At 49.3% G+C, this 23386-nt stretch overlaps 2 protein-coding genes across 2 annotated transcripts in view; both read right to left on the reverse strand.

Annotated features, from left to right (window-relative positions):
- The window catches only part of LOC119967914 (coiled-coil domain-containing protein 162-like), a 208669-nt gene extending 205309 nt beyond the window's left edge, over positions 1 to 3360 (reverse strand). The window contains exon 1 of the mRNA XM_038801010.1: positions 3217 to 3360. Coding sequence (XP_038656938.1) covers positions 3217 to 3360 — 144 coding nt within the window. The remainder of the gene's footprint in view (positions 1 to 3216) is intronic.
- Positions 3361 to 8893: 5533 nt separating this feature from the next.
- Positions 8894 to 23386, reverse strand: part of LOC119967915 — a 54779-nt gene continuing 40286 nt past the window's right edge. Inside the window, exons 7-11 of the mRNA XM_038801012.1 lie at positions 22050 to 22168; positions 14194 to 14329; positions 13504 to 13707; positions 9120 to 9306; positions 8894 to 8976 (exon numbers count right to left, since the gene is read on the reverse strand). Of these exons, the coding sequence (XP_038656940.1) occupies positions 8894 to 8976; positions 9120 to 9306; positions 13504 to 13707; positions 14194 to 14329; positions 22050 to 22168 (729 nt within the window). The remainder of the gene's footprint in view (positions 8977 to 9119; positions 9307 to 13503; positions 13708 to 14193; positions 14330 to 22049; positions 22169 to 23386) is intronic.

Here is a 23386-nt window from a genome sequence, read left to right on the forward strand (position 1 = left end):
GCCCAAGGAGCGCGAAAGCCCCCAAGTATAAAGGAAGAGTTCGCCATACACACGCTCCCTTTTGGCCTTGGTACCCCGGTCACGGCCATCGCCAACTGCAGCAAGTTCGAGTTCAACGCCCACTACCAGACAGATGAGCCCAGCTGAGCAGCAGCTACCCCTTTGAACCCAAGAGATCCAGAATTGAACAGGATAACTGTTTCCTGACTTAAACCGGGTTCCCGAAGTTAAGTACAGGTTGTCTTAGTAATAGGTATAGTTAACAAGTAGTGTTTATGTTGCATGATTGATTGTCTGTAAATAAAGTACCCTTGACCTTGAACTAACTAACTGGTGTTTGGCTCTTTGATCGAAAGCCGGTTGAACTTGTGGTGGTATCATTCAATAACTGGCGACTCTAAGCATTCGGACATAGACAATATAGAAAGAAGGCAAATCCACTGAGTGCCCTAATTGGAACAGAGCCACAGGAAAGACCAAGTAGTAGAGATAAATCGGCAACAGTGGGAACGATGTCACAGCCAGTGTGAATGATGTCACAGCCAGTGTGAACGATGTCACAGCCGGTGGGAACGATGTCACAGCCGGTGGGAACGATGTCACAGCCAGTGGGAACGATGTCACAGTCGGTGTGAATGATATCACAGCTGGTGGGAACGATGTCACAGCCAGTGGGAACGATGTCACAGCCAGTGGGAACGATGTCACAGCCAGTGGAATGATGTCACAGCCGGTGGGAACGATGTCACAGCCGGTGGGAACGGTGTCACAGCCGGTGGGAACGATGTCACAGCCGGTGGGAACGATGTCACAGCCGGTGTGAATGATATCACAGCTGGAGGGAACGATGTCACAGCCAGTGGGAACGATGTCACAGCCGGTGTGAATGATATCACAGCTGGTGGGAACGATGTCACAGCCAGTGGGAACGATGTCACAGCCAGTGGAATGATGTCACAGCCGGTGGGAACGATGTCACAGTAAGTGTGAATGATATCACAGCTGGTGGGAACGATGTCACAGCCAGTGGGAACGATGTCACAGCCAGTGTGAATGATATCACAACCAGCGGGAATGATGTCACAGCCAGTGGGAATGATGTCACAGCTGGTGTGAATGATGTCACAGCCAGTGGGAATGATGTCACAGCCTGTGTTGTAGCCACCTGGGATGGCCACTTCCAACTAGGTACAGAGCAACTCGCAAAGACTGATGGGTAAAATGGACAAGCCAAGAGTCAGGCAGGGTCAGAGCCTGAAATGCATATTTGTCAGCAAAGTCCAGATGGTATCAAAACACCGTTCCATTAGCATGTTAATTAGGCAGATTAGCAGGTGATGGCCCATCTCCCCCAACACAAAGGACTGGTACTCCAGCTACCAGGACAGTCCCAGACATTTCGGCGCCACTCCCTGACCAAGGGAAACGCAAACAACGGGGTCAATGACCGCTTGAGATACGCCCATTCATCCAGATCCCCGCCCACTTATTGGCTAAGGAATCAAACGGAGTGATCAGGGACCACCCAATTAGTAAGGCCCAAAGCGAAGGACCGCCCAAAAGAGAGCGAAAGCCCCCCGAGTATAAAGGGAGATTTCGCCATATGTTCGCTCCCTTTTGGCCTTGGTACCCCGGTCACGGCCATCGCCAACTGCAGCAACACCAGAAGCAAGTTCAAGTTCAACGCCCACTACCAGACAGATGAGCCCAGCTGAGCAGCAGCTACCCCTTCGAACTCAAGAGATCCAGAATTGAACAGCAGCCACTGTTTCTGACCTAAACCAGGTGCCCAAAGGTAGGTACAGGTTGTCTTAGTAATAGGTGTAGTTAACTAGTAGTGTTTATGTTGCATCATTGATTGTGAATAAAGTACCCTTGACCTTGAACTAACTAACTGGTGTTTGGCTCTTTGATCGATAGTTTGAAACTTGTGGTGGTATCATTCGATACCTGGCGACTCTAAGCATTCGGACATAGACAATATAGAAAGAAGGCAAATACATTGAGTGCCCTAATTGGAACAGAGCCACAGGAAAGACCAAGTAGTAGAGATAAATCGGCAACAGTGGGAACGATGTCACAGCCAGTGTGAATGATGTCACAGCCAGTGTGAACTATGTCACAGCCAGTGTGAATGATGTCACAGCCAGTGTTAACTATGTCACAGCCACTGGGAACGATGTCACAGCCAGTGGGAACGATGTCACAGCCAGTGGGAACGATGTCACAGCCACTGGGAACGATGTCACAGCCAGTGGGAATGATGTCACAGCCAGTGGGAATGATGTCATAGCCAGTGGGAACGATGTCACAGCCAGTGGGAACGATGTCACAGCCAGTGGGAACGATGTCACAGCCGGTGAGAATGATATCACAGCAGTCAGGTGAGGGAAATATGGCAGGAGAGTAGGGCTCTGGCGACTACTGAGCAAGGGCTCTCCAAAGAGTTGGTGGGAATGAGCAGGAACACCCTTGTTGGGCAAGCTCAAGGATTTCTTGCAAGGTTTGAGGTGGCAACTGTTGCTCTTCCTGTCTCACAAAGGACACTCACCATTTTCTTTATCAAGTAACTACTCACCTCGGCTCCTTCTGAGCACTCCGCAAATCCTGCCAGGTTTCTCCAGCAGGTTTTGCACCCTATTAGCATCCCACAGTTCAAGTGAAAATTCTGCTGTGGCACCAACCACATCATTGGGCCCCAACTTCAGCATACCAAGTAGGCCTGACGGGGTGGGGGTGGATGACCCTGATGTGCCAGAAATACCACTGGTTAAAATGTGGTGGATGGAGTCACATCAGGAACCTCCTCGACCGCTATTCTAACAGCCTGCCCATTCCTCTTGCATGGGGCAAGTGGGGTTGTGACCGCAGTGATACACTTTCCATTCACTTCTGCCCACAAACGTGGACAAAGCTAATATAAATATAAAATGGAACGTTGGCCTGATGTGCATGTATTAAACGGTCTTGCAATGTGTTTGGCATTCTTTCATTACTCTGTTGTAAAACATCGTGCAAACCATAATTTACATGGCACACGTGTGGGGATTTTCTACCCCCTCAGTGTCTGCAATTGTTTTAATTACATTAATAATGATCTCAAGTACTTAACACAAAGGATGGTTTATTTCTTATCTCACCTAACAATCTCATTTTACATCCTACAGTAAGTGAAATCTGCCCATTCTGCTCCCAGAAAACTATGCATCTTTTTACCTGTCGTTTGTTCTCCAGAAAAGCTGCTTCGCACCTCCACAGGTCAAGCAAAACTGCAAATCGATCCACTGAGAGGTGCGCCCAGGCTGTAAGATCAACCTCACCACACTCAGATCCTCCTGCAGGGGAACCTCTGCATGGCATCTGACCTGTAAAAAGTGACATGTGGAGGGAGGTTTTAGCTCACACATACCACAGTAACTTACAATGCACTGTGTAGATGTAACTACATTTTAAAACTGCTTAATAAAGTGGCAATTAAATAAAAGAAAGGAAATACTACATCCTCCATTTTATAGATGGTGGGTTTCCCAGGTATCTGCTGCCCTTGTCCTTCCAGATGGCAGCAGTTGAGGGTTTGGAAAGGAACCTTGGTGAGTTCCTGCATCTTGTAGATGATACACAAGGCTGCTACTGTGCGTTGGGTGGAGGGATTGAATGTTTGTGATGGTGTCGGGCTTCTTAAATGTTGTTAGAGCTGCCCGTACAGGCAAGTAATCCATCAGACTCGTGGACAGGCTTTGGGAAGTCAGTGTGTCACTCACCACAGGATTCCTTTCCTTTGACCTGCTTTTGTAGCCGTAGTATTGTTATAATGCTTCAGTTCAATTTCTGGTGAATGACAACCCCCAGGATGTTGATAGTTGGGGATTGAGTGATGGTCATGCCATTGAATGTCAAGGAGCGATGGTTAGATTCTCTTGTTGGAGATGGCCATTTGTGTGCAACGGATGTTACTTGCCACTTCGCACCTCAAGCTTGGATATTGCTGAATTTGGTCCTTTTTGTTATTAGTTCATGGAATATGGGCAACACTGGCTGGGTCAGCATTTAATGCCCATCGATGCCAGGTGGTCTGTGTTTTTGTAGCAGTTGAGTGCATGCTAAGCCATTTCAGAGTCAACCACATTGCTATGGATCTGGTGTCACACGTAGCCCAGACTAGGTAAGGATGGTGGATTTCCTCCCCTAAAGGTCATTAGTGCCCCACATGGGTTTCCACTTTTTAATTCTAGATTTTTATTGAATTCTAATTTTACCAGTGGTGGGATTCGAACCCGGGTCCCCAGAGAATTACCCTGGGTCTCTGGATCACTAGTCCAGTGACAATACCACTACTACACTGCCTCAGTATCTGAGGAGACATCAGCGAACATCCCCACTTCTGACCATATGATGGAAGGAAGGTCATTGATGAAGCATCTGAAGATGGTTGGGCCTAGGACACTACCCTGAGGAACCCCTGCAGTGATATCCTGGAGCTGAGGTGACTGACCTCCAACAACCAGGGGCTGGTTTAGCACACTCAGGGGCTGGTTTAGCACACTGGGCTAAATCGCTGGCTTTGAAAGCAGACCAAGGCAGGCCAGCAGCACGTTTCAATTCCCATACCAGCCTCCCCGAACAGGTGGCGGAATGTGGCAACTAGGGGCTTTTCACAGTAACTTAATTTGAAGCCTACTTGCTTACAGTAAATAAACACCCCAGGAAACATTCTTCCCAACAATCAACTATACAGTTGGTACAGATTTTCCTCCTTTTTTACCCCCCCCCCCCCCCCCCCATCACCCATACCCCTCCCCTGCGACGAACAGCTCCTCAAACACGGTCACAAACATCCCCCACCTTTTCTCAAACTCCCCTGCTGAGCCCCTTAACTCATACTTTATCTTCTCTAACCGCAGGAAGTCGTACAGGTCACCCAACCATGCTGCTACCCCCGGTGGCGATGCCTGTCATAATATACACATCAGTATATGATGGTGCAGAGACACACGCTGACTGACACACTGAAAGACCAATCAACACACAGAACACAGCAGCCAATCACCAGACAGCACACGGCCACTATAAAGCCAGAGGGCATTAGTTTTCCCGCTCATTTGGGATGCAGCCTCTGAGACAGACAGAGCCCACAGTCAGTAGCACAAACATCCACCGTGTGCTAGCAGTATAGGCTGGTCAGGTTAGGCATAGGCCTTCAATCAACCTAACATAGTGTCGACCCACAGTGCAAGTATGTTTAACACCTCTTAGTTAAATAAAATAGAGTTGTACTTCTACAAGTGTTGGTAGCCTCTCTCTTCTACTGCTCTGGTAAATGCAGTCATCACAGAGCCAGCATACCCAACACATCGATGCCGACCGCCACTGCAGCAAAATTCGCCGCCGTGCAATCAGAGAGGCGAAGGCCAAGACATCGGCCTTCCTCCTCTCCATGAGCTCCGGCTTCTCTGAAACCCCAAATATCCCCACCAAAGGGTCCGGGTCCTCCACCTCTTCCACTATCCTGGCTAAGACTGCAAACACTCCCGCCCAGAATCTTCCCAATTTCTCACAGCCCCAAAACATGTGCGCATGATTCGCTGGCCCCCACCCACATCTCTCACACTCATCTGCTACCCTCTGAAAGAACCCACTCATTCTCACCCGAGTCATACGCACTCTGTGCATCACCTTAAACTGTATCAGGCTCATCCTTGCACAAGAGGTGGTCCCGTTTACCCATCGCAGTGCCTCACTCCATACTCCCCAATTGATTGCCATTCCCAACTCCGCTTCCCATTTCTCCTTGATCTTCATCACCCGCTTGCCTCCCTGCTCCCCCAGCCACTTATATATATCCCTAATTCTTCCCTCCCTTTCCACATCCGGAAGCAGCAGTCGCTCCAGCAGAGTGTATCCGGCAATCTAGGGAACCCCTTCCAGACCTGTCGTGCAAAGTCCCTAACCTGTAGATACCTGAACTCACTACCCCTCGGCAGCTCTACCCTCTCCCTTACCTCCTCCAGACTGGCAAACCCTTCCTCCAAATACATATCCCTCACCTAGGCCAGCCCTACTTCCCACCACCTCCTGTATACACTATCCATCACCCCCGGCTCAAACCCATGATTCTCGCACAGCAGCGTTAGCACCGACATCCCTTCCACCCTAAAATGCCTGCTCAGCTGATTCCATATCTTCATCGTGGACTGCACAACTAGGCTCCCTGAATACCTACTCGAAGCCATTGGCAATGCTGCCATCACCAGAGCCTTCAAACTAGACCCCTTACAAGATTCCTCCTCCATCCTAACCCACTCTACCCCTTCTCCTTCCCACCACCGCCGCACCTTGTCCACGTTCGCCGCCCAATAATAATGAAGCAAGTTTGGCAACGCCAAAGTCCACCCCCCCGCTGCCTCTGTAGCAGGTTCCTCCCCACCCTCGGCACCTTCCTCGCCCATACAAAGTCAGAGATGATTGTGTCCACTTTATGAAAAAAGGCCTTTGGTATAAAGATCAGGAGAGCCTGAAAGATAAACAAGAACCTTGGCAGAATATTCTTTTTTACCACTTGGACCCTCCCCTCCAATGTTAAGTACAGTGTATCCCACCTCTTAAGATACTCCCTGGCCTCCTCCACCAGCTTCGTTAAGTTCCACTTATGGAGCCCCGTCCATTCCCTCGCTACCTGAATCCCCAAATACCTAAACCTATCCCTCGCTACCGTAAATGGCATCCCCCCTAAATTAGCCTGCTGTGCCAGCTCATTCACCGGGAATACCTCGCTTTTCCCTACATTCAGCTTGTATCCCGAGAACCCTCCAATCCTCCCCAATAGGCCCATAATCCTTCCCATACTCTCCAACGGATCCGAAACATACAGCAGGAGGTCATCGGCATAGAGTGACACCCGATGCTCCCGCTGTCCCCTCATTATATTGCTGGAATACTATCAGGGCCAAGAGACTTTGCAGTGTCCAATGCCTTCAGCCGTTTCTTGATATCACGTGGAGTGAAGTGAATTGGCTGAAGACTGGTATCTGTGATGGTGGGGACCTCTGGAGGAGACTGAGATGGATTATTCACTCGTCAATTCTGGCAGAAGATTGTGGCAAATGCTTCAGCCGTGAGCGAGATTCTCTTGCCTCCCCATGGCCTGTTTTATACAGGGGGAGGCAGCCCACCATTGGCCGAGTGTGGGAACTTCTGGCCAATGGGATTTCCCACTGAGTCCTCCCCAAGATGCTGGGAAACCCGGGGTGGGGTGCGCTGTCAGCGAGAGCAGAGGATCCCGCCAGCACGAACAGCTGAAAATCTTGCCCAGTATCTTTTGCAATGATGTGCTGGGCTCCCTCCATCGTTAAGAATATTTGTGGAGCCTCCTCCTCGAAGTTGTTTAATTGGCCACCACCATTCACAATTGGATCTGGCATGACTGCAGAGCTTAGATTTGATCTGTGGAATCGCTAAGCATTGTCAATGACTTGTTACTTGAAATGAAATGAAAATCGCTTATTGTCACGAGTAGACTTCAATGAAGTTACTGTGAAAAGCCCCTAGTCGCCACATTCCGGCGCCTGTTCGGGGAGGCTAGTACGGCTGTTATGCTGTTTGACACGCAGGTAGTCCTGTGTTGTAGCTTCCCCAGGACGTCAGCTCATTTTAGGTATGCCTGGATAATAAATCTACTCAAAATCTACGCATCAACAAGTTATATCAGTTCTCAACGTGAAAGTGAGAAATGGGAGCCAACAATTTGCCAGCCCTCACGGGAAATAATATTTTGGCACCAAAGACGATTAGCAAACTTAGAAAGACAACTTAATTTATGGAAACTTGATTATTTGAACTCGAATTCATAAATGAATGTTGAAATAATTTAATTTTTGACACCAGCATCGAAACCCATGATAATTACCGTCCGCTCTTTAAAGGGCTTAGAAAGAGAACTGGATAATTATCTGAAGTGAAGACAAAAATCCTGGGCTACGTGGGAAAGGAGTGAGAGTGGATTCAGGTGAGTTGTATTTCTGGGCTATAGGGGGAAGGAGAGAGAGGGGGACCAGGTGAGTTGAATTTCTGGGCTATAGGGGGAATGATAGAGAGGGGGACCAGATGAGTTGTATTTCTGGGCTACGTGGGAAAGGAGAGAGAGGGAGACCAGGTGAGTTGTATTTCTGGGCTGTAGGGGAAAGGAGAGGGAGGGGGACCAGGTGAGTTGTATTCCTGGGCTACGCGGGAAAGGAGAGGGAGGGGGACCAGGTGAGTTGTATTTCTGGACTATGCGGGAAAGGAGAGGGAGGGGGACCAGGTGAGCTGTATTTCTGGGCTATAGGGGAAAGGAGAGGGAGGGGGACCAGGTGAGTTGTATTTCTGGACTATGCGGGAAAGGAGAGGGAGGGGGACCAGGTGAGCTGTATTTCTGGGCTATAGGGGAAAGGAGAGGGAGGGGGACCAGGTGAGTTGTATTTCTGAGCTATAGGGGAAAGGAGAGTGAGACAAGGCGAGTTTTATTTCTGGGCTATAGGGGAAAGGAGAGTGAGACAAGGCGAGTTGTATTTCTGGGCTATAGGGGAAAGGAGAGTGAGACAAGGCGAGTTGTATTTCTGGGCTATAGGGGAAAGGAGGGAGAGGGGAACCAGGTGAGTTGTATTTCTGAGCTATAGGGGAAAGGAGAGGGAGAGGGACAAGGCGAGTTGTATTTCTGAGCTATAGGTGAAAGGAGAGGGAGGGGGACCAGGTTAGTTGGATTCCTGGGCTATAGGGGAAAGGAGAGGGAGGGGGACCAGGGGAGTTGGATTCCTGGGCTACAGGAGAAAGGAGAGAGAGTGAGACAAGGCGAGTTGCATTTCTGAGCTATGCGAGAAAGGAGTGAGAGTGGGACCAGGTGAGTTGTTCTTCCAGGCAGTTAGCGCAGACTGGGCCGAAAAGCCTCTTTCTGAGCTGTAATCATACCATGATTCAATGACACCTGGAGGTTCTCCAGTGGACCTGTGGATGAAGTGGGAAGTTAAACAAAGAGCTTTCCAGCTCCTCTCCCTCCTCAGAGCTGAGAAGAGTGGCTCTCTAAAAATAAAGAGAAGTAATGGCCCACATAATAGTATGTGGATGCAGAAGACTATTTGTCACCTTACCTTTCTCAATATATTGAGTTGCAAGAAGCAGCAGCTGATTTTCTAACTCTGTTAGATCCTTTATTGCCACATCATAGATGATATAAATCCCTCGCTGATCCTGCGTGTGAATGAAACCATCCTCGGCTGTGTAAAAGTCATCATGGTTCTCAATCTCTGAGAACTCCATGAATTCGGTGACAGACCTCTATAAGCACGATTATAAATAATGGTCAATAATTTACATTGACATGGCTGTTTCTTTTTACAAGTAAGAAAGTCCAATCTTTACCTTTACCTTAAAGGAACAGTGGTCTTTAGTGGATGAAGTTGGTTTTCTGAAAGTGTTCTTTCAGAACATCAACATTGTTGCCCCAGCACCTGCTCTTTCCAGGAAGAACAACGACAGTATCTTTAAAAAAACTGTGCTGAGGTAGAACACTAGCTCAAAAGAGGAAGCACTTCAGAGTTAATGGACCCTGAAGAGCTATAAAACAAACAACCTAAACCCTCCTTTGAAATAGCCTGGACCTGTCAATCAAGAGGTCTGTAAAAGGCAGTAGACCGTGAAATTGAATGTAAACAATGCAGTTCAAACTTAGGCTTGCTAATCATGCCCAGAGACTTGAAAAAGTTAAATGAGAATGAAACTGACTGTGAAAAAAGCAGATCAAAGGGGCGGGATTCTCCCCTACCCGGCGTGACGGGGGGTCCCGGCGTAGGGGAGTGGCGCCAACCACTCCGGGGTCGGGCCTCCACAAAGGTGGGGAATTCACCTTTGAATTCCCCACCTTTGGGGGGTAGCCCCGCGCCGGAGCGGTTGGCACCAGAAGACTGGGGCAAAAAACCGGCGCCCCCGGCAGCGGGGCTGGCTGAAAGGCTTTCGCCGGTCGCCGCATGCGCCGACAGTGACGTCAGCGGCAGCTGGCCGCTGACATCACTGCCGGCGCATGCGCGATGTGGGTTTCTCTTCCGCTTCCGCCATGGCGGAGGCCGTGGCAGCCGCGGAGGAGAAAGAGTGCACCCAGGGCATTGGCCTGGAGTCTGAGTGGGGGGCCCCGATCGCGGGCCAGGCACCCCCCGGGGTTCGATCGCCCCCCGCCCCCCCCCCAGGACTACGGGGCCCGCTCGTGCCGCTGATCCCGCCGCAACCAGAGGTGGTTCAAACCTCGGCGGCGGGAGAGGCCTCCCAGCGGCGGGACTTCGGCCCATCCGGGCCGGAGAATCACCGCAGGGGCCTCGCCCGATCGGAGTGGCGAGATTCATGCCGCCGCCACTTCCCGGGTGGCGGAGAATCTCTGCCACGGCGGGGGCGGGACTTTCGGCGGCCCCAGGTGATTCTCCGACCCTGCTGGGGGGGTCGGAGAATTTCGCCCAAGGTTTCCAACACATTAAAGGGAAGGCGTCACCTTCTTCTGACAGATCATCGACTTTGAAATGCTGGGAGGGTTTAAAGGTTTCAAGGCTCTCGAGAGAAGATTTTGGCATTCTACTGATAAATGTTTGAATTTGCCATGCTAGGAGAGACATTAAAAGGGTTCCAACACATCAGGGGGCTGACCTTTGACTACACTTGACATGCTGAAAAACAGTTGAATGATTTTCAAAGTTAGAGAGAAGACCTGCCACATTCCCCCCCCCCCCCCCCCCCCCCCACCCACATCCAGGGAAAGGCCCCCAACCTGAGCACCTCCAGCCCAGCCGCAGCCCCTAAAGGGAGGGCAATACATTTGGTGAGCCCATAACAGTGTGACACTCACGTGTGTGTATTGGTGGGGGGGGTGGGGGGGGGGGGGGGGGGGGGGGGGGAGACACACGACACGACACTTGCCAATGATTGGAAAGGTGGCCCCTATCATCGAATTGGGAGACAGTGGGTGCCTTGCCAGTGATTCTGGTGGAGAGGAAGGGCCTTGCCAATGATTTGGGAGGCTGGAAGATTGTTCCGAGATTTGGGTGCCCTTTAAAAATGATGCCACAATCTCTGAGGAGGTGGGACCTGTCAGAGGGTTTATGCCCCGCCCCTCCCAAGGCCAGCGTAAAACTCGAGCCTCCCAAAATAAGCTTCAGAGTTTTATTGAACAGCACTGCCAGCGGCAGCGGGAAACACCCTGGTTTTCCAGCTGGTCGCAGCACTTGAGTGAATTTGGGATAATTGTCCCCACATCTGGAACACTTTGTACAGTTTAGTCTCCTAATTTGAAAATTATTTTTAAATGATGTAACTCCGCTCGAAGCAGTTCAGAGAAGGTTCACTCGACTCAGTCCTGGGTTGAAGGGCTTATCTTATGAGGAATGGTTGAACAGGCTGGGCCTAAATTCATTGGAGTGAGAGTGATATTACTGAAACATATAAGGTCCTGAGGGGAGTTAATAGGGTGGTTACCGGTAAGTTCTTTCCTCTTGTATGGAGACACTAGGACTAAGGGACGCAGATTAAGGATAAGATATCTCCTTTTTATGATGAAGCTGAGGAGAATTTATTTCTCTCAAAGGGTCATTAGTCTGTGGAAATTCCTCCCCAGAGAGCAATGGAGTCTGGGTCATTGCATTTATTCAAGGCTGAGTTAGATAGTTTTTTGATCAACAAGAGAGTGAGGCAACAACAAGGCAGACAGGAAAATGGAGTCGATGCCATAATCAGATTATCCATGACCTTAGAAAATGGCAGAGCAGGCTTAAAGGGTAGAATGGTCCACTCCTAAGTCCTAAGTTTTGACAATTTGAAGAATCATCGGGACGGAAACTGGGGTGTGGGTCTACATTGATCGGCTCTTTCAATGAGCTGGCACCGGCAAAATATGCTGAATGGCTTCAGCTGTGCTGTAGGATTCTGAGATCCAATGATCTTAACACTATCGTCGGGCATTTATCCACTACGGAAAAGACCACCCAATTGCCCAAGGCCAGGAATTTTAGGATGGCGGGATTACCCTTCCACTCTGTTTCCACTGCCCTTTGAGGAAAAGAGTTCCAAAGACAAACCACCCTCTGAGAAAGAGGATTTCTCCTCATCTGTGACTTAAATAAGCCGCCCCTTATTGTTAAACAGTGAATCCCCAGTTCTAGATTCTCCCACAAGAGGAAATATCCTCTCCACATTCCCCTGTCAATGCCCCTCAGGATCTTAAAGATTTCAATCAAGTTGCTTCTTGCCGAAACTCAATCGGATACAAACCTAGCCCATCAAGACCTTCCTGGTAGATCTCTGCCTCTGGACTTGGGGACTTGTCAGCCTGCAATTCTAACAATTTATTCAGTCCAATTCCCCTGGTCATTGAAATGTTCTTGAGTTCTTCCCTCCCTTTCCTTTCCTGATTTACAGCTATTTCCGGAATGTCAGTCATATTCTCACGAGTGGACCACTGAAAAATACCTGGGGCAAAATCTTCCGACGGTTCATGCCAGTGAGATAGAACATAGAACAGTACAGCACAGAACAGGCCCTTCGGCCCTCAATGTTGTGCCGAGCCATGATCACCCCACTCAAACCCACGTATCCACCCTATACCCGTAACCCAACAACACCCCCCCCTTAACCTTACTTTTATTAGGACACTACGGGCAATTTAGCATGGCCAATCCACCTAACCCGCACATCTTTAGACTGTGGGAGGAAACTGGAGCACCCGGAGGAAACCCACGCACACAGGGGGAGGACGTGCAGACTCCACACAGACAGTGGCCCAGCCGGGAATCGAACCTGGGACCCTGGAGCTGTGAAGCATTTATGCTAACCACCATGCTACCCTGCTGCCCCAATCTTCCTGTCCTGCTGGCAGTTTCAATGGGAAATCTCATCGACAGCGGTGGGACCAGAAGATTATTTACCTTTATTAATCCAGGACCAAGTAAATGTGTGTGGAGGGGGATGGGGGGAGGGGGATGTGGGGAGGGGGGGGGGGGGGGGGAGTCTCAGAGCCCGAGGGGAGGGGAGGCCAGGCAGATGGGCAGAAGGGGATGCTGGTGGAAAGGCCGGGGCTGGGCTTGGGTTTCAGATACCACTTGCAGGGCCAGGCCTTGTGGTTTAAAGGAGGCTGAATTGAGAAGGGGGCTGTTGGTGGAGGCGCTCCCACCTTCCCGCCCAAGGCCAGAGCAGTCTCGCATTCCAGGCTTCCCCTGTGCTCCTGAACTCCTTCCAGCAGCTTGAAAATTGAGACTGGGCGAGTAAACAGCCCTTCCAGGGCAAGGGCCTCGATTTGGGGTAAGGGCGGGTGAACCAGTTTCAGTTTGGATAGTGGAGGTGTCGGGATGGGTGGGTGGGTGGGAAGCCAGCGCGAAGGCCATCCAAGGAATTTTACAGGACCCCCCCCCCCCCCTCCCCACCCACCCCCACTCCCTCTGCCCCAAGTTAAATTAAATACCGCCTGATGAAAGCAACATTGTAGCAACTGCTGATACAAACCTTGTAATCTGCTGGTGTGTTATGTAAATAATAATGTGAGCCCAGGCCATCTGCCACACCCAAGCCGCCTTTTTCTGCACTGATGCAGCATGTGTCTGCTGCCGTCCGGACTAACTTGGCCCCATTCAGGGTCAAGCCGCAGATGCTGATGGTCAGAGTTCGTTCAACGGATCTGAAGTAGTTCAGTATTCCTAAACAGAGTCGCTGCAGAGCAAGGACCAGAAGACACAAAACTTTTATCATCGGCTGATTGACAGCTCACAGAACAGCCGCTAAAAATAGCAGACAAACAAGTTGAGTGTCAGCAAGCTAATATTTGAACAGTTTTATTCCTAGGCACAACATTAGCAAACAAAACAAAACCTGAATGAAGAAACAGAAAATACTACATCCACCGCAGTTCGACTCAATCAGCATCTGAACTAAGAATCCCTGTGAAGGGTCACGTTTAAACTGTCAATCTTCATTCTTTTTCACTAATCGAACAGTCTGTTTTACATTTACTCTGTTCACTATAATTATCAAGAACATCGCATCAATCTTTATGCGAAATGCAGCCAGAAAAATTAATTCTTGTCAAGCTTAGATTTATTTTACTGGCAAAATGTGTTCAGTATAATCTGAAATGGGGAGAGGAGGTAGATGAGAGGGGAAGAAGATGCTGCAGACCCATGTCAGGCGCGCCGTTACCTGAAGTTCTCGAATCCTCAAATGGCGCAGGGAGAGGAGAGACAAGTAAGCCCCCTGTGTCATCGCAGGGTCTTTTGCATTCCCCTCGCTTCCTTCATCCAATCCCAGTAGCTGCATGGTCCCCGTGTAGCTATAACTGCAAGACACAATAAGCAGACTGGGTGAAATGAAATGAAAATTGCTTATTGTCACGAGTAGGCTTCAAATGAAGTTACTGTGAAAAGCCCCTAGTCGCCACATTCCGGCGCCTGTTCAGGGAGGCTGGTACGGGAATCGAACCGTGCTGCTGGCCTGCTTTAAAAGCCAGCGATTTAGCCAAGTGTGCTAAACCAGCCCCTGAGAGAGAATGAATAGCAGCAATTCTCCTTTGCAGCTCTGTAATCCTGCTGCTCATCCAGGCTGAAAACTCAAATCAATGCAATTCAAGTTTTTTCATCTTTCCAAGGTGTATGAGGTAATAATTGGCGCCTTAGGGTGTGATTTAACGGGGAAGTACGGTGCAATTCTAAGTGCGGTAGCGAGCGGAAATTGCTGAATGCCTCCTGACTGCCGACCCGGTAAGACTGCCACCGGCACTGAAAGCCAATTAGGGCCGATAATGATGCCCCACGGGCTTCACGTCGGAAATGGCTGTCCAGCCAGCTGATACACCTGGACCGCGCCCGGCAACTCCCCACTAACAAGGCGGCTCATAACATTATATAATTGGCATAAAACCGCAATTATAGACATAAATGTACTGAGCCACATTTCAATATCTCAGCACAATCATTTCCTCTGACTTAGATATGTACATACGTTTTAGGAGTAGAAGTGGACCCCTCGGCCCCTCGACCTGCTCCATATTCAATAAGATCATGATGTGGAGATGCCGGTGTTGGACTGTGGTGAGCACAGTAAGAAGTCTTACAACACCAGGTTAAAGTCCCAACAGGTTTCTTTCAAACACGAGCTTTCGGAGCACTGCTCCTTCCTCAGGTGACTGGAGAGGTATGATCCAGAAACATTTATATAGACAAAGTCAGCGATTATCAGCGATTATCACTGACTTTGTCTATATAAATGTTTCTGGATCATACCTCTCCAGTCACCTGAAAAAGGAGCTGCACTCCGAAAGCTCGTGTTTGAAACAAACCTGTTGGACTTTAACCTGGTGTTGTAAGACTTCTTACAATAAGATCATGGTTGACCTGATTGGAACCTCAACTCCACATTCCAACCTACCCCTGACTTGTGTTACTTTTTAAACACGCCAATCAGAGGAGAGCTATAAAATTCGAAGAAGCGTCGTTGCCCTTATTGCTTTGTGTAAGAACTCAAGTAAAAGGATAATCAAAGAAGAAGGTTGGACTCCCCATACACGATGGGAACCATCTTGCACGTCACACTGAAGGAAGGGTAGAAATATTTAATCAGCCGTTTTCCTCAATTTTGAACAGATTGAGTTGAAATTGGGGTAGTTTGAAAACCCAAAGAAGAGCTGTGGGGATCACATTTTCAAATATGTTTTCAAAATGGCACTGTATTAAAAAATATAATCGCGCTATAAATGGAAAAAGTTCCAAGCGAGGGTCATGTGCATCACAGAATAGGGAAAGAGATTAGGGAAAGAGAGGAGTAACTACAAAGAACAAAGAAAAATACAGCACAGGAACAGGCCCTTCGGCCTCCCAGCCTGCGGCGTTCCAGATCCTTTATCTAAACCTGTCGCCTATTTTCCAAGGATCTATTTCCCTCTGTTCCTTGCCCATTCATATATCTGTCTAGATGCATCTTAAATGATGCTATCGTGCCCGCCTCTACCACCTCCACTGGCAAAACATTCCAGACACACACCACCCTCTGCGTAAAAAAGTTTCCACGCACATCTCCCTTAAACTTTCCCCCTCTCACCTTGAAATCATGACCTCTTGTAATTGACACCCCCACTCTTGGAAAAAGCTTGTTGCTATCCATCCTGTCCATACCTCTCATAATTTTGTAGCCCTCAATCAGGTCCCCCCTCAACCTCCGTCTTTCCAACGAAAACAATCCTAATCTACTCAACCTTTCTTCATAGCTAGCACCCTCCATACCAGGCAACATCCTGGTGAACCTCCTCTGCACCCTCTCTAAAGCATCCATATCCTTCTGGTAATGTGGTGACCAGAACTGCACGCAGTATTCCAAATGTGGCCTAACCGAAGTCCTATACAACTGTAACATGACCTGCCGACTCTTGTACTCAACACCCCGTCCGATGAAGGCAGGCATGCTGTATGTCTTCTTGACCACTCTATCGACCTGTGTTGCCACCTTCAGGGTATAATGGACCTGAACTCCCAGATCTCTCTGTACATCAAATTTCCCCAGGACTCTTCCATTGACCGTATAGTCCGCTCTTGAATTGGATCTTCCAAAATGCATCACCTCGCATTTGCCTGGTTTGAACTTCATCTGCCATTTCTCTGCCCAACTCTCCAATCTATCTATATTTTGCTGTATTCTCTGACAGTCCCCCTCGCTATCTGCAACTCCACTAATCATAGTATCATCTGAAAACTTGCTAATCAGACCACCTATACCTTTGTCCAGATCATTTGTGTATATCACAAACAGTGGTCCGAGCACGGATCCCTGTGGAACACCACTAGTCACCTTTCTCCATTTTGAGACACTCCCTTCCATCATTACTCTCTGTCTCCTGTTGCCCAGCCAGTTCTTTATCCATCTAGCTAGTATATCCTGAACCCCATGCAACTTCTCTTTCTCCATCAACCTACCATGGGGGACCTTATCAAACGCCTTACTGAAATCCATGTATGACATCTACAGCCCTTCCCTCATCAATTAACTTTGTCACTTCCTCAAAGAATTCTATTAGGTTTGTAAAACATGACCTTCCCGTCACAAAACCATGCTGCCTATCACTGATAAGTCTATTTTCTTCCAAATGTGAATAGATCCTATCCCTCAGTATCTTCTCCAACAGTTTGCCTACCACTGACGTCAAGCTCACAGGTCTATAATTCCCTGGATTATCCCTGCTACCCTTCTTAAACAAAGGGACAACATTAGCAATTCTCCAGACCTCCGGGACCTCACCCGTGCTCAAGGATGCTGCAAAGATATCTGTTCAGGCCCGACAATTTCCAAATAAATGTAGGGAAATATGGAGCACGATTTAACGTGCAAAAAAAAGACTCCCATTTTGGGAGCGTATAGCGGGGTCTTTCTCGGCGCTGTAGCATCAGGATCGACTCCACTATCAAAGACTCTGTCGGGTTTTTATGGCCTGAGCGAGGAACGCCCCTCCGAGGCTGCACTTACCTAATTTCCTGCACTGAGAAGCTCAGCTACCCTGAGGTGGCAGTGCCCGGTTGGCAGTGCCAAGGTGCCCAGCTGGCAGTGCCAAGGTGCCCGGCTGGCAGTGCCAAGGTGCCCAGCTGGCAGTGCCAAGGTGCCCGGCTGGCAGTGCCAAGGTTCCCAGCTGGCAGTGCCAAGGTGCCCAGCTGGCAGTGCCAAGGTGCCCAGCTGGCAGTGCCAAGGTGCCCGGCTGGCAGTGCCAAGGTGCCCGGTTGGCAGTGCCAAGGTGCCCGGCTGGCAGTGCCAAGGAGCCTAGGTGCTAGCGGGAATGCTGGAATACCACCCTGCCCTATCTCCGAGCACCCGGAGGCCTCCGATGGCACAGACCGAATGGCTCATTTAAATATGTTAATCCAATTCTCGCTCAGCGAAGACGAGATCCAGATTATGACATCTCACAAGATTTTGTTCGATCTCACGAGGCGTTCCAAGTGCTGCAAATCTAACTCCAAACCAATACTAATCGGCACCCAGTTTAGGCCTCGCAGGCATGGCCATTGACACCCGGGTGCCGGGTGAATGCGGCGACAGGATAGTCTGGATCACGCTCAGTGAGGCATTGATCCAGATCATGCTTCAGAGAGTCATGAACACAACCCAGTCCATCACACAAACCTGCCTCCCATCCATTAACTCCATCTACAACCATGGGAAAGTGGGCAGCACATCGACGCTACCACCAAGATAGCACAACAGCGCCTATACTTCATGGACTGACCTCATTAACACTCCACCCCTGTATGCTTCATCTGATGCCGGTGCTTATGTAGTTACATTGTGTACCTTTGTGTTGCCCGATTATGTATTTTCTTTTATTTCCTTTTCTTTTCATGTACTTAATGATCTATTGAGCTGCTCGCAGAAAAATACTTTTCACTGTACCTCGGTACACGTGACAATAAACAAATCTAAATCCATGGCAGCATGGTAGCACAAGCGGATAGCACTGTGGCTTCACAGCGCCAGGGTCCCAGGTTCGATTCCCCGCTGGGTGGACTGGCCATGATAAATTGTCCCTTAGTGTCCAAAAGGTTAGGAGGGGTCATTGGGTTACTGGGATAGGGTGGAAGTGAGGGCTTAAGTCGGTCGGTGCAGACTCGATGGGCCGAATGGCCTCCTTCTGCATTGTATGTTCTATGTTCAATGCTGGGCGCGGTGAGTCAGGTGACCCGCGTGAGGTTTCAGGCCCGATGTGCCCCATGTTTTCCTGCTTCTGTAGGTTTCAAAGAGCCCATGTCGAAGGGCCGAATGGCCTACACCAGCTCCTAGTTTCTATACTTCTATGTTACCATTGAAGAGGAACAGAAATGTTCTTCTGATGTTCTATATACCTCAACTAACATGCATAAACAGATTAACAAATCATTTATCTCACAAATCATGTTCGACTAACTTGATCAAGTTCTTCGTGAAGTAACAGAGAAGATTAATGAGGGTGGCGCAGTTAATATTATATATTATGGACTTTCAAAAATCATTTGCCTAATAATTCACTTGTTAACAAAATTAAAATCCAGTGGAATAAAGAGCCAATGAAGAATTAAATACAAAATTGGCTAAGGCACAGAAAGCAGGTAAGTCATGCTAAAGTTTTAAAAACTAATGATTGGTCTCAGTTGGAGTATTGTGTTCAATTCTGGGCAATACACTTTAGGAAGTGTAGAATGTTACCAGGATGTTACCATGGGTGAGGGGCTTCAGTTATGTGAGGAGATTGGAAAACCCATCTCTTGAGGGACAGCAGCTTACTTTTCAACAAAGCAGTTTTTCTTCATGAATAATTTTGGATTTTAACCTCTGACCCCATATCGTTTCCTTTTTCTGTGCTTTTTTTTTCTCTCTCTTGTTTCTCCTTTTTCTCTTCCTTTGCCTCTGGACAGCAGCTATTCATTATCCTGCTATTTACACCTCCTCAGGACATATCTTTTACTTTCTTTAACTGGTCCCATTGCCACACCCACCACAAGCCCTTTGTAATTTAAATTCTCCTGTCCTCCATCCAATCACAAACCTTCTCCATGTACCCTGCCTTACACTTGCTCAAATTCCGAACTTTCCAAATTCTGATGATGGATCACTGACCTGAAGCGCTAACTCTGTTTCTCACTTCACAGGTCATACAATCCCAACAATGCAGAAGGAGGCCATTCAGTCCATCGAGTCTGCACCAACCCTCCAAAAGAGCACCCTACCCAGGCCCAATTAACTGCAAACCCACCTAACATTTGGACACTAAGGGGTAACGTAGCATGGCCAATCCACTTAACTTGCACCTCTTTGGACTATGGGAGGAAACTGGAGCACCCAGAGGAAACCTACGCAGACATGGGGAGAAAATGCAAACTCCACATAGACAGTCACCCAAGATCAGAATTGAACCCAGGTCCCTGGCACTGTGAGGCAGCAGTGCTAACCAATGTGCCACCAAATCTGCTGTAGATTTCCAGCATTCTCAGATTTTATTTCAGGGGTTCTGGTTTCTCTGGCATTTTACTTCTGGAGAATCTGTGGTTGCTTCCCATGGACCAGAGAAGGTTAAGAAGAGATTGGATACGGCTATTCAAAACCACGGCCGGGATTCTCCGACCCCATGCTGGATTGGAGAATCCCCGGGAGGGGCACGTGAATCGCACCTTGCCGCCCTGACGCCGGCCCGTCGATTCTCCGGCGCCCATTTTCAGGCACTCGCGTGATCACCGGTCGGAGGCCGTTGAAAGCCCCCCCCCCAAACGATTCGACGGGCCGAGTGCCTGCCAGGTTCGGCTGAGTCCCGCCGGCGTGGGTCACATATGGTCCCACATGGCGGAACCTCGGAGTTTTGTCTGCGGGGACCGTCCTGGTGGGGGTCAGGGAGGATCCGACCCCCGGGGGGGGGGGGGGGCCTCCATGGTGGCCTGGCCCGCGATCTGGACCTACCGATCGGCAGGCGAGCTGGTTCTGTGGGGCCTATGTTCCTTCGCACCGGGCCCCTGTAGGGCTCTGCCATATTGCCCGGGGGCCGGCGCAGAGACGGAAACCCACGCGCATGTGCGAACCTGCGCCGGCCGCGCCGCGTATGTGCGAATTTGCACCGGCCATGGTGCGCATGCGCGAACTGCCGCTGGCCGTGGTTCGCCGGGTTTCGGGCGCCGGAGCTGTGGAGACCACTCCAGCGGCGTACTAGCCCCCTGGGAAGGGGTGGATAGCTGCCAGATGAGGCTCGTTGATGCGTGAGTGGCTCGCGCCACTTTTCACGCCGGCGTCAGAACTTGGCCGCAGGGTTGGAGAATCCCGGCCCACAACTCTGGTTCTGACCAAGTAAATAAAGAGGAAGGTTTCTTCTCATGGAAGGAGAGTCAGAGAGCAGACAGCACAGATTTAAGACGATTGGTAAAAGACCAGAGGTAATATGAGGAAACATTTTTCTTCCACCGGAAGATCGGGGGGGGGCCCAAATCGCTTCCTGCACTGGTGAATGTTAGTGCTACCTCGTCCGGGTGTTCCTTGCTCAGGCCCAAAAAAGAAAATAAAGTCCCGTTTAATAGCGGGGTCATTCTCAACACTGTGAGCGCCAAAAAAAATCCCACTTAACGTGCCCAAAACGGGACTCATCTTCTTTCCTGTTAAATCACGCCCTGTGACTCTATGGGCAGGACCTTTCAGCCCTTCCCGCCGATCTTCCGCCCCCCCCAAAGGTGACCCCCCCCCACCCTGCCTACCTGCAGCAGGTTCTCTGGCGGCGGGACAGACGGGCCACACAAAATACCAGACACTGGCAGGAACAGAAGAACCCACCGGAGGACAAGGGCAACCTGACCTCCGCTGCCAGAGCTGCTAAATCCCACCCTACGGGTTTGTCAAACCTTGTTTTTGTTCGAAATGGGTGGGGATGGGAACGTGATTCTTCTTCCAGCTCTCGCTTCCAATGTAATTCATGGTGCAACTTAAAAATAGCAGGAACTTCCAGTATGTCAAAATAAGACCATAAGACATAGGAGCAGAATTAAGACCATTCGGCCCATCGAGTCTGCTCTGCCATTCAATCATGGCTGATATGTTTCTCATCCCCATTCTCTTGCTTTCTCCCCATAACCCCTGATCCCCTTATCCAGCCCCAACCTCCTCCCCTCCAACTTCAATCCATCTGATGGATTTCACATCTATTGTTTTCAGTCAGGGATTTGGGCCCCTTGCTGATTCAGATCTCTCGAGTTAGAAGTGCAGGTAGAAAAGTGCCAGTGGGTTTCTGGGCTTTATAGAGACAGGCGTTGATTGTGGAAGAAGAGAGGTGATGTTGAACTTGAAAAGTGGTTTGGCCACAGATGAATGACTGGCAATTGCTGTCCACCTTCAGCATAGACCAACGAGACTTCATTCAAATTCTAGTCAGGAAGATCCAAGAGAAGAAGCCCTGGAGAAAATGCAGTAACAAAGGTACTCTCACTCCTAACCCTTTCCGTCCACAGATTTCGACACAGCCCACCTTCACAAATAATTGCAGGAAATAAAACAGTGTGGGGCATATTTCTCACCCTTGGTCTCTGGTCTTTTTTGAAGAAAAAACACTGGCTGTGCGTTTGTTTTGATTGACATTGTCCACCTCCCAGTCATTGATCTCTGCAGGTGAACTACGCTCTTTACATCTTGGCTCCTGATGGGTAACACAATACAAGCAAGTGAACACCAAACATGAGAGGTCAACCTGGTAGCAGAGGAAGCTGGAGCACAGCACTGCATGCATGTTAAACAGGAGAAGCAACATGCTATAGACAGACCATATCCAGTACTGATAGACAGTAAAACAGCCAATCGGAGAAGGAGATTCCACAGATACCCCATCCTTAATGATGACGGAGCCCCAGCAAATGAGGCTACAAGACAGGGCTGAAGAACTTGCAATCATCAGTCAGGAGCTCTGGATGGATGATCCATCTCAGCCTCCCCCTCTGAAGTCCCTAGCATCACACATGCTCGTCTTTAACCAAATTGATTCACTCCATACGATATCAAGAAATGTCTGGTTGCACTGTATCCTGTAAAGGTTAAGGGCCCTGTCAATATTCCATCAATAGCACTGAAGACACGAGCTCAATCCAGAATCAGACAGGTTTCTAGCCAAGCTCTTCTAGTGCAGTTCCAAAACTGGCATCTACCTGAGATTGTAGAAAACATGGACAAAATGAAATGAAAAATGAAAATCGCTTATTGTCACGAGTAGGTTTCAATGAAGTTACTGTGAAAAGCCCCTAGTCGCCACATTCTGGCACCTGTCTGGGGAGACTGGTACGGGAAAGAGCTGTATTCTAGAGATGGGATGAGAGTGACTGCCTTTGAAATCAAGGCATCATTTGGCCAAGTGTGACATAAGGCAGCCCTAGCAGAACTGAAGTCAATAGGAATCAGGGGGGGGGGGACTTCCATTGGTTGGAGTCATACCTAATACAAAGGAAGATGGTTGTGGTTGTTGGAGGCCAATCATACCAGCCCCAGGGCACCTCTGCAGGAGTTCCTCAATGTAGTGTCCTGGAACCAACCACCTGCTGCATCGGCAGTGACCTTCCCCTCCATCATGTGGGGATATTTGCTTAGGTTTCCACAGTGTTTAATGCCATTCACAACTCTCCACATACAGATACACATGTCGAGACCTGGACAACACTCCAGGCTCGCACTCAAAGGTGGTGAGTGGCGCTCAGAGAAGCAAATGCCTGGAAATGCTTGACATTCAATGGCATTATCACCATTGAATTGGGTGGGGGGGGGGGGGGGCAGGGATATCTCCCCATGTACATTGGAGCTTGGGGGGGGGGGGGGGGGGGGCTCCAGAGATCAGGACTCTGGGAAACACATGGCCAAACACACTCACTAT

Source organism: Scyliorhinus canicula, chromosome 6 (assembly GCF_902713615.1).
Source record: "Scyliorhinus canicula chromosome 6, sScyCan1.1, whole genome shotgun sequence".
NCBI lineage: Eukaryota > Metazoa > Chordata > Chondrichthyes > Carcharhiniformes > Scyliorhinidae > Scyliorhinus > Scyliorhinus canicula.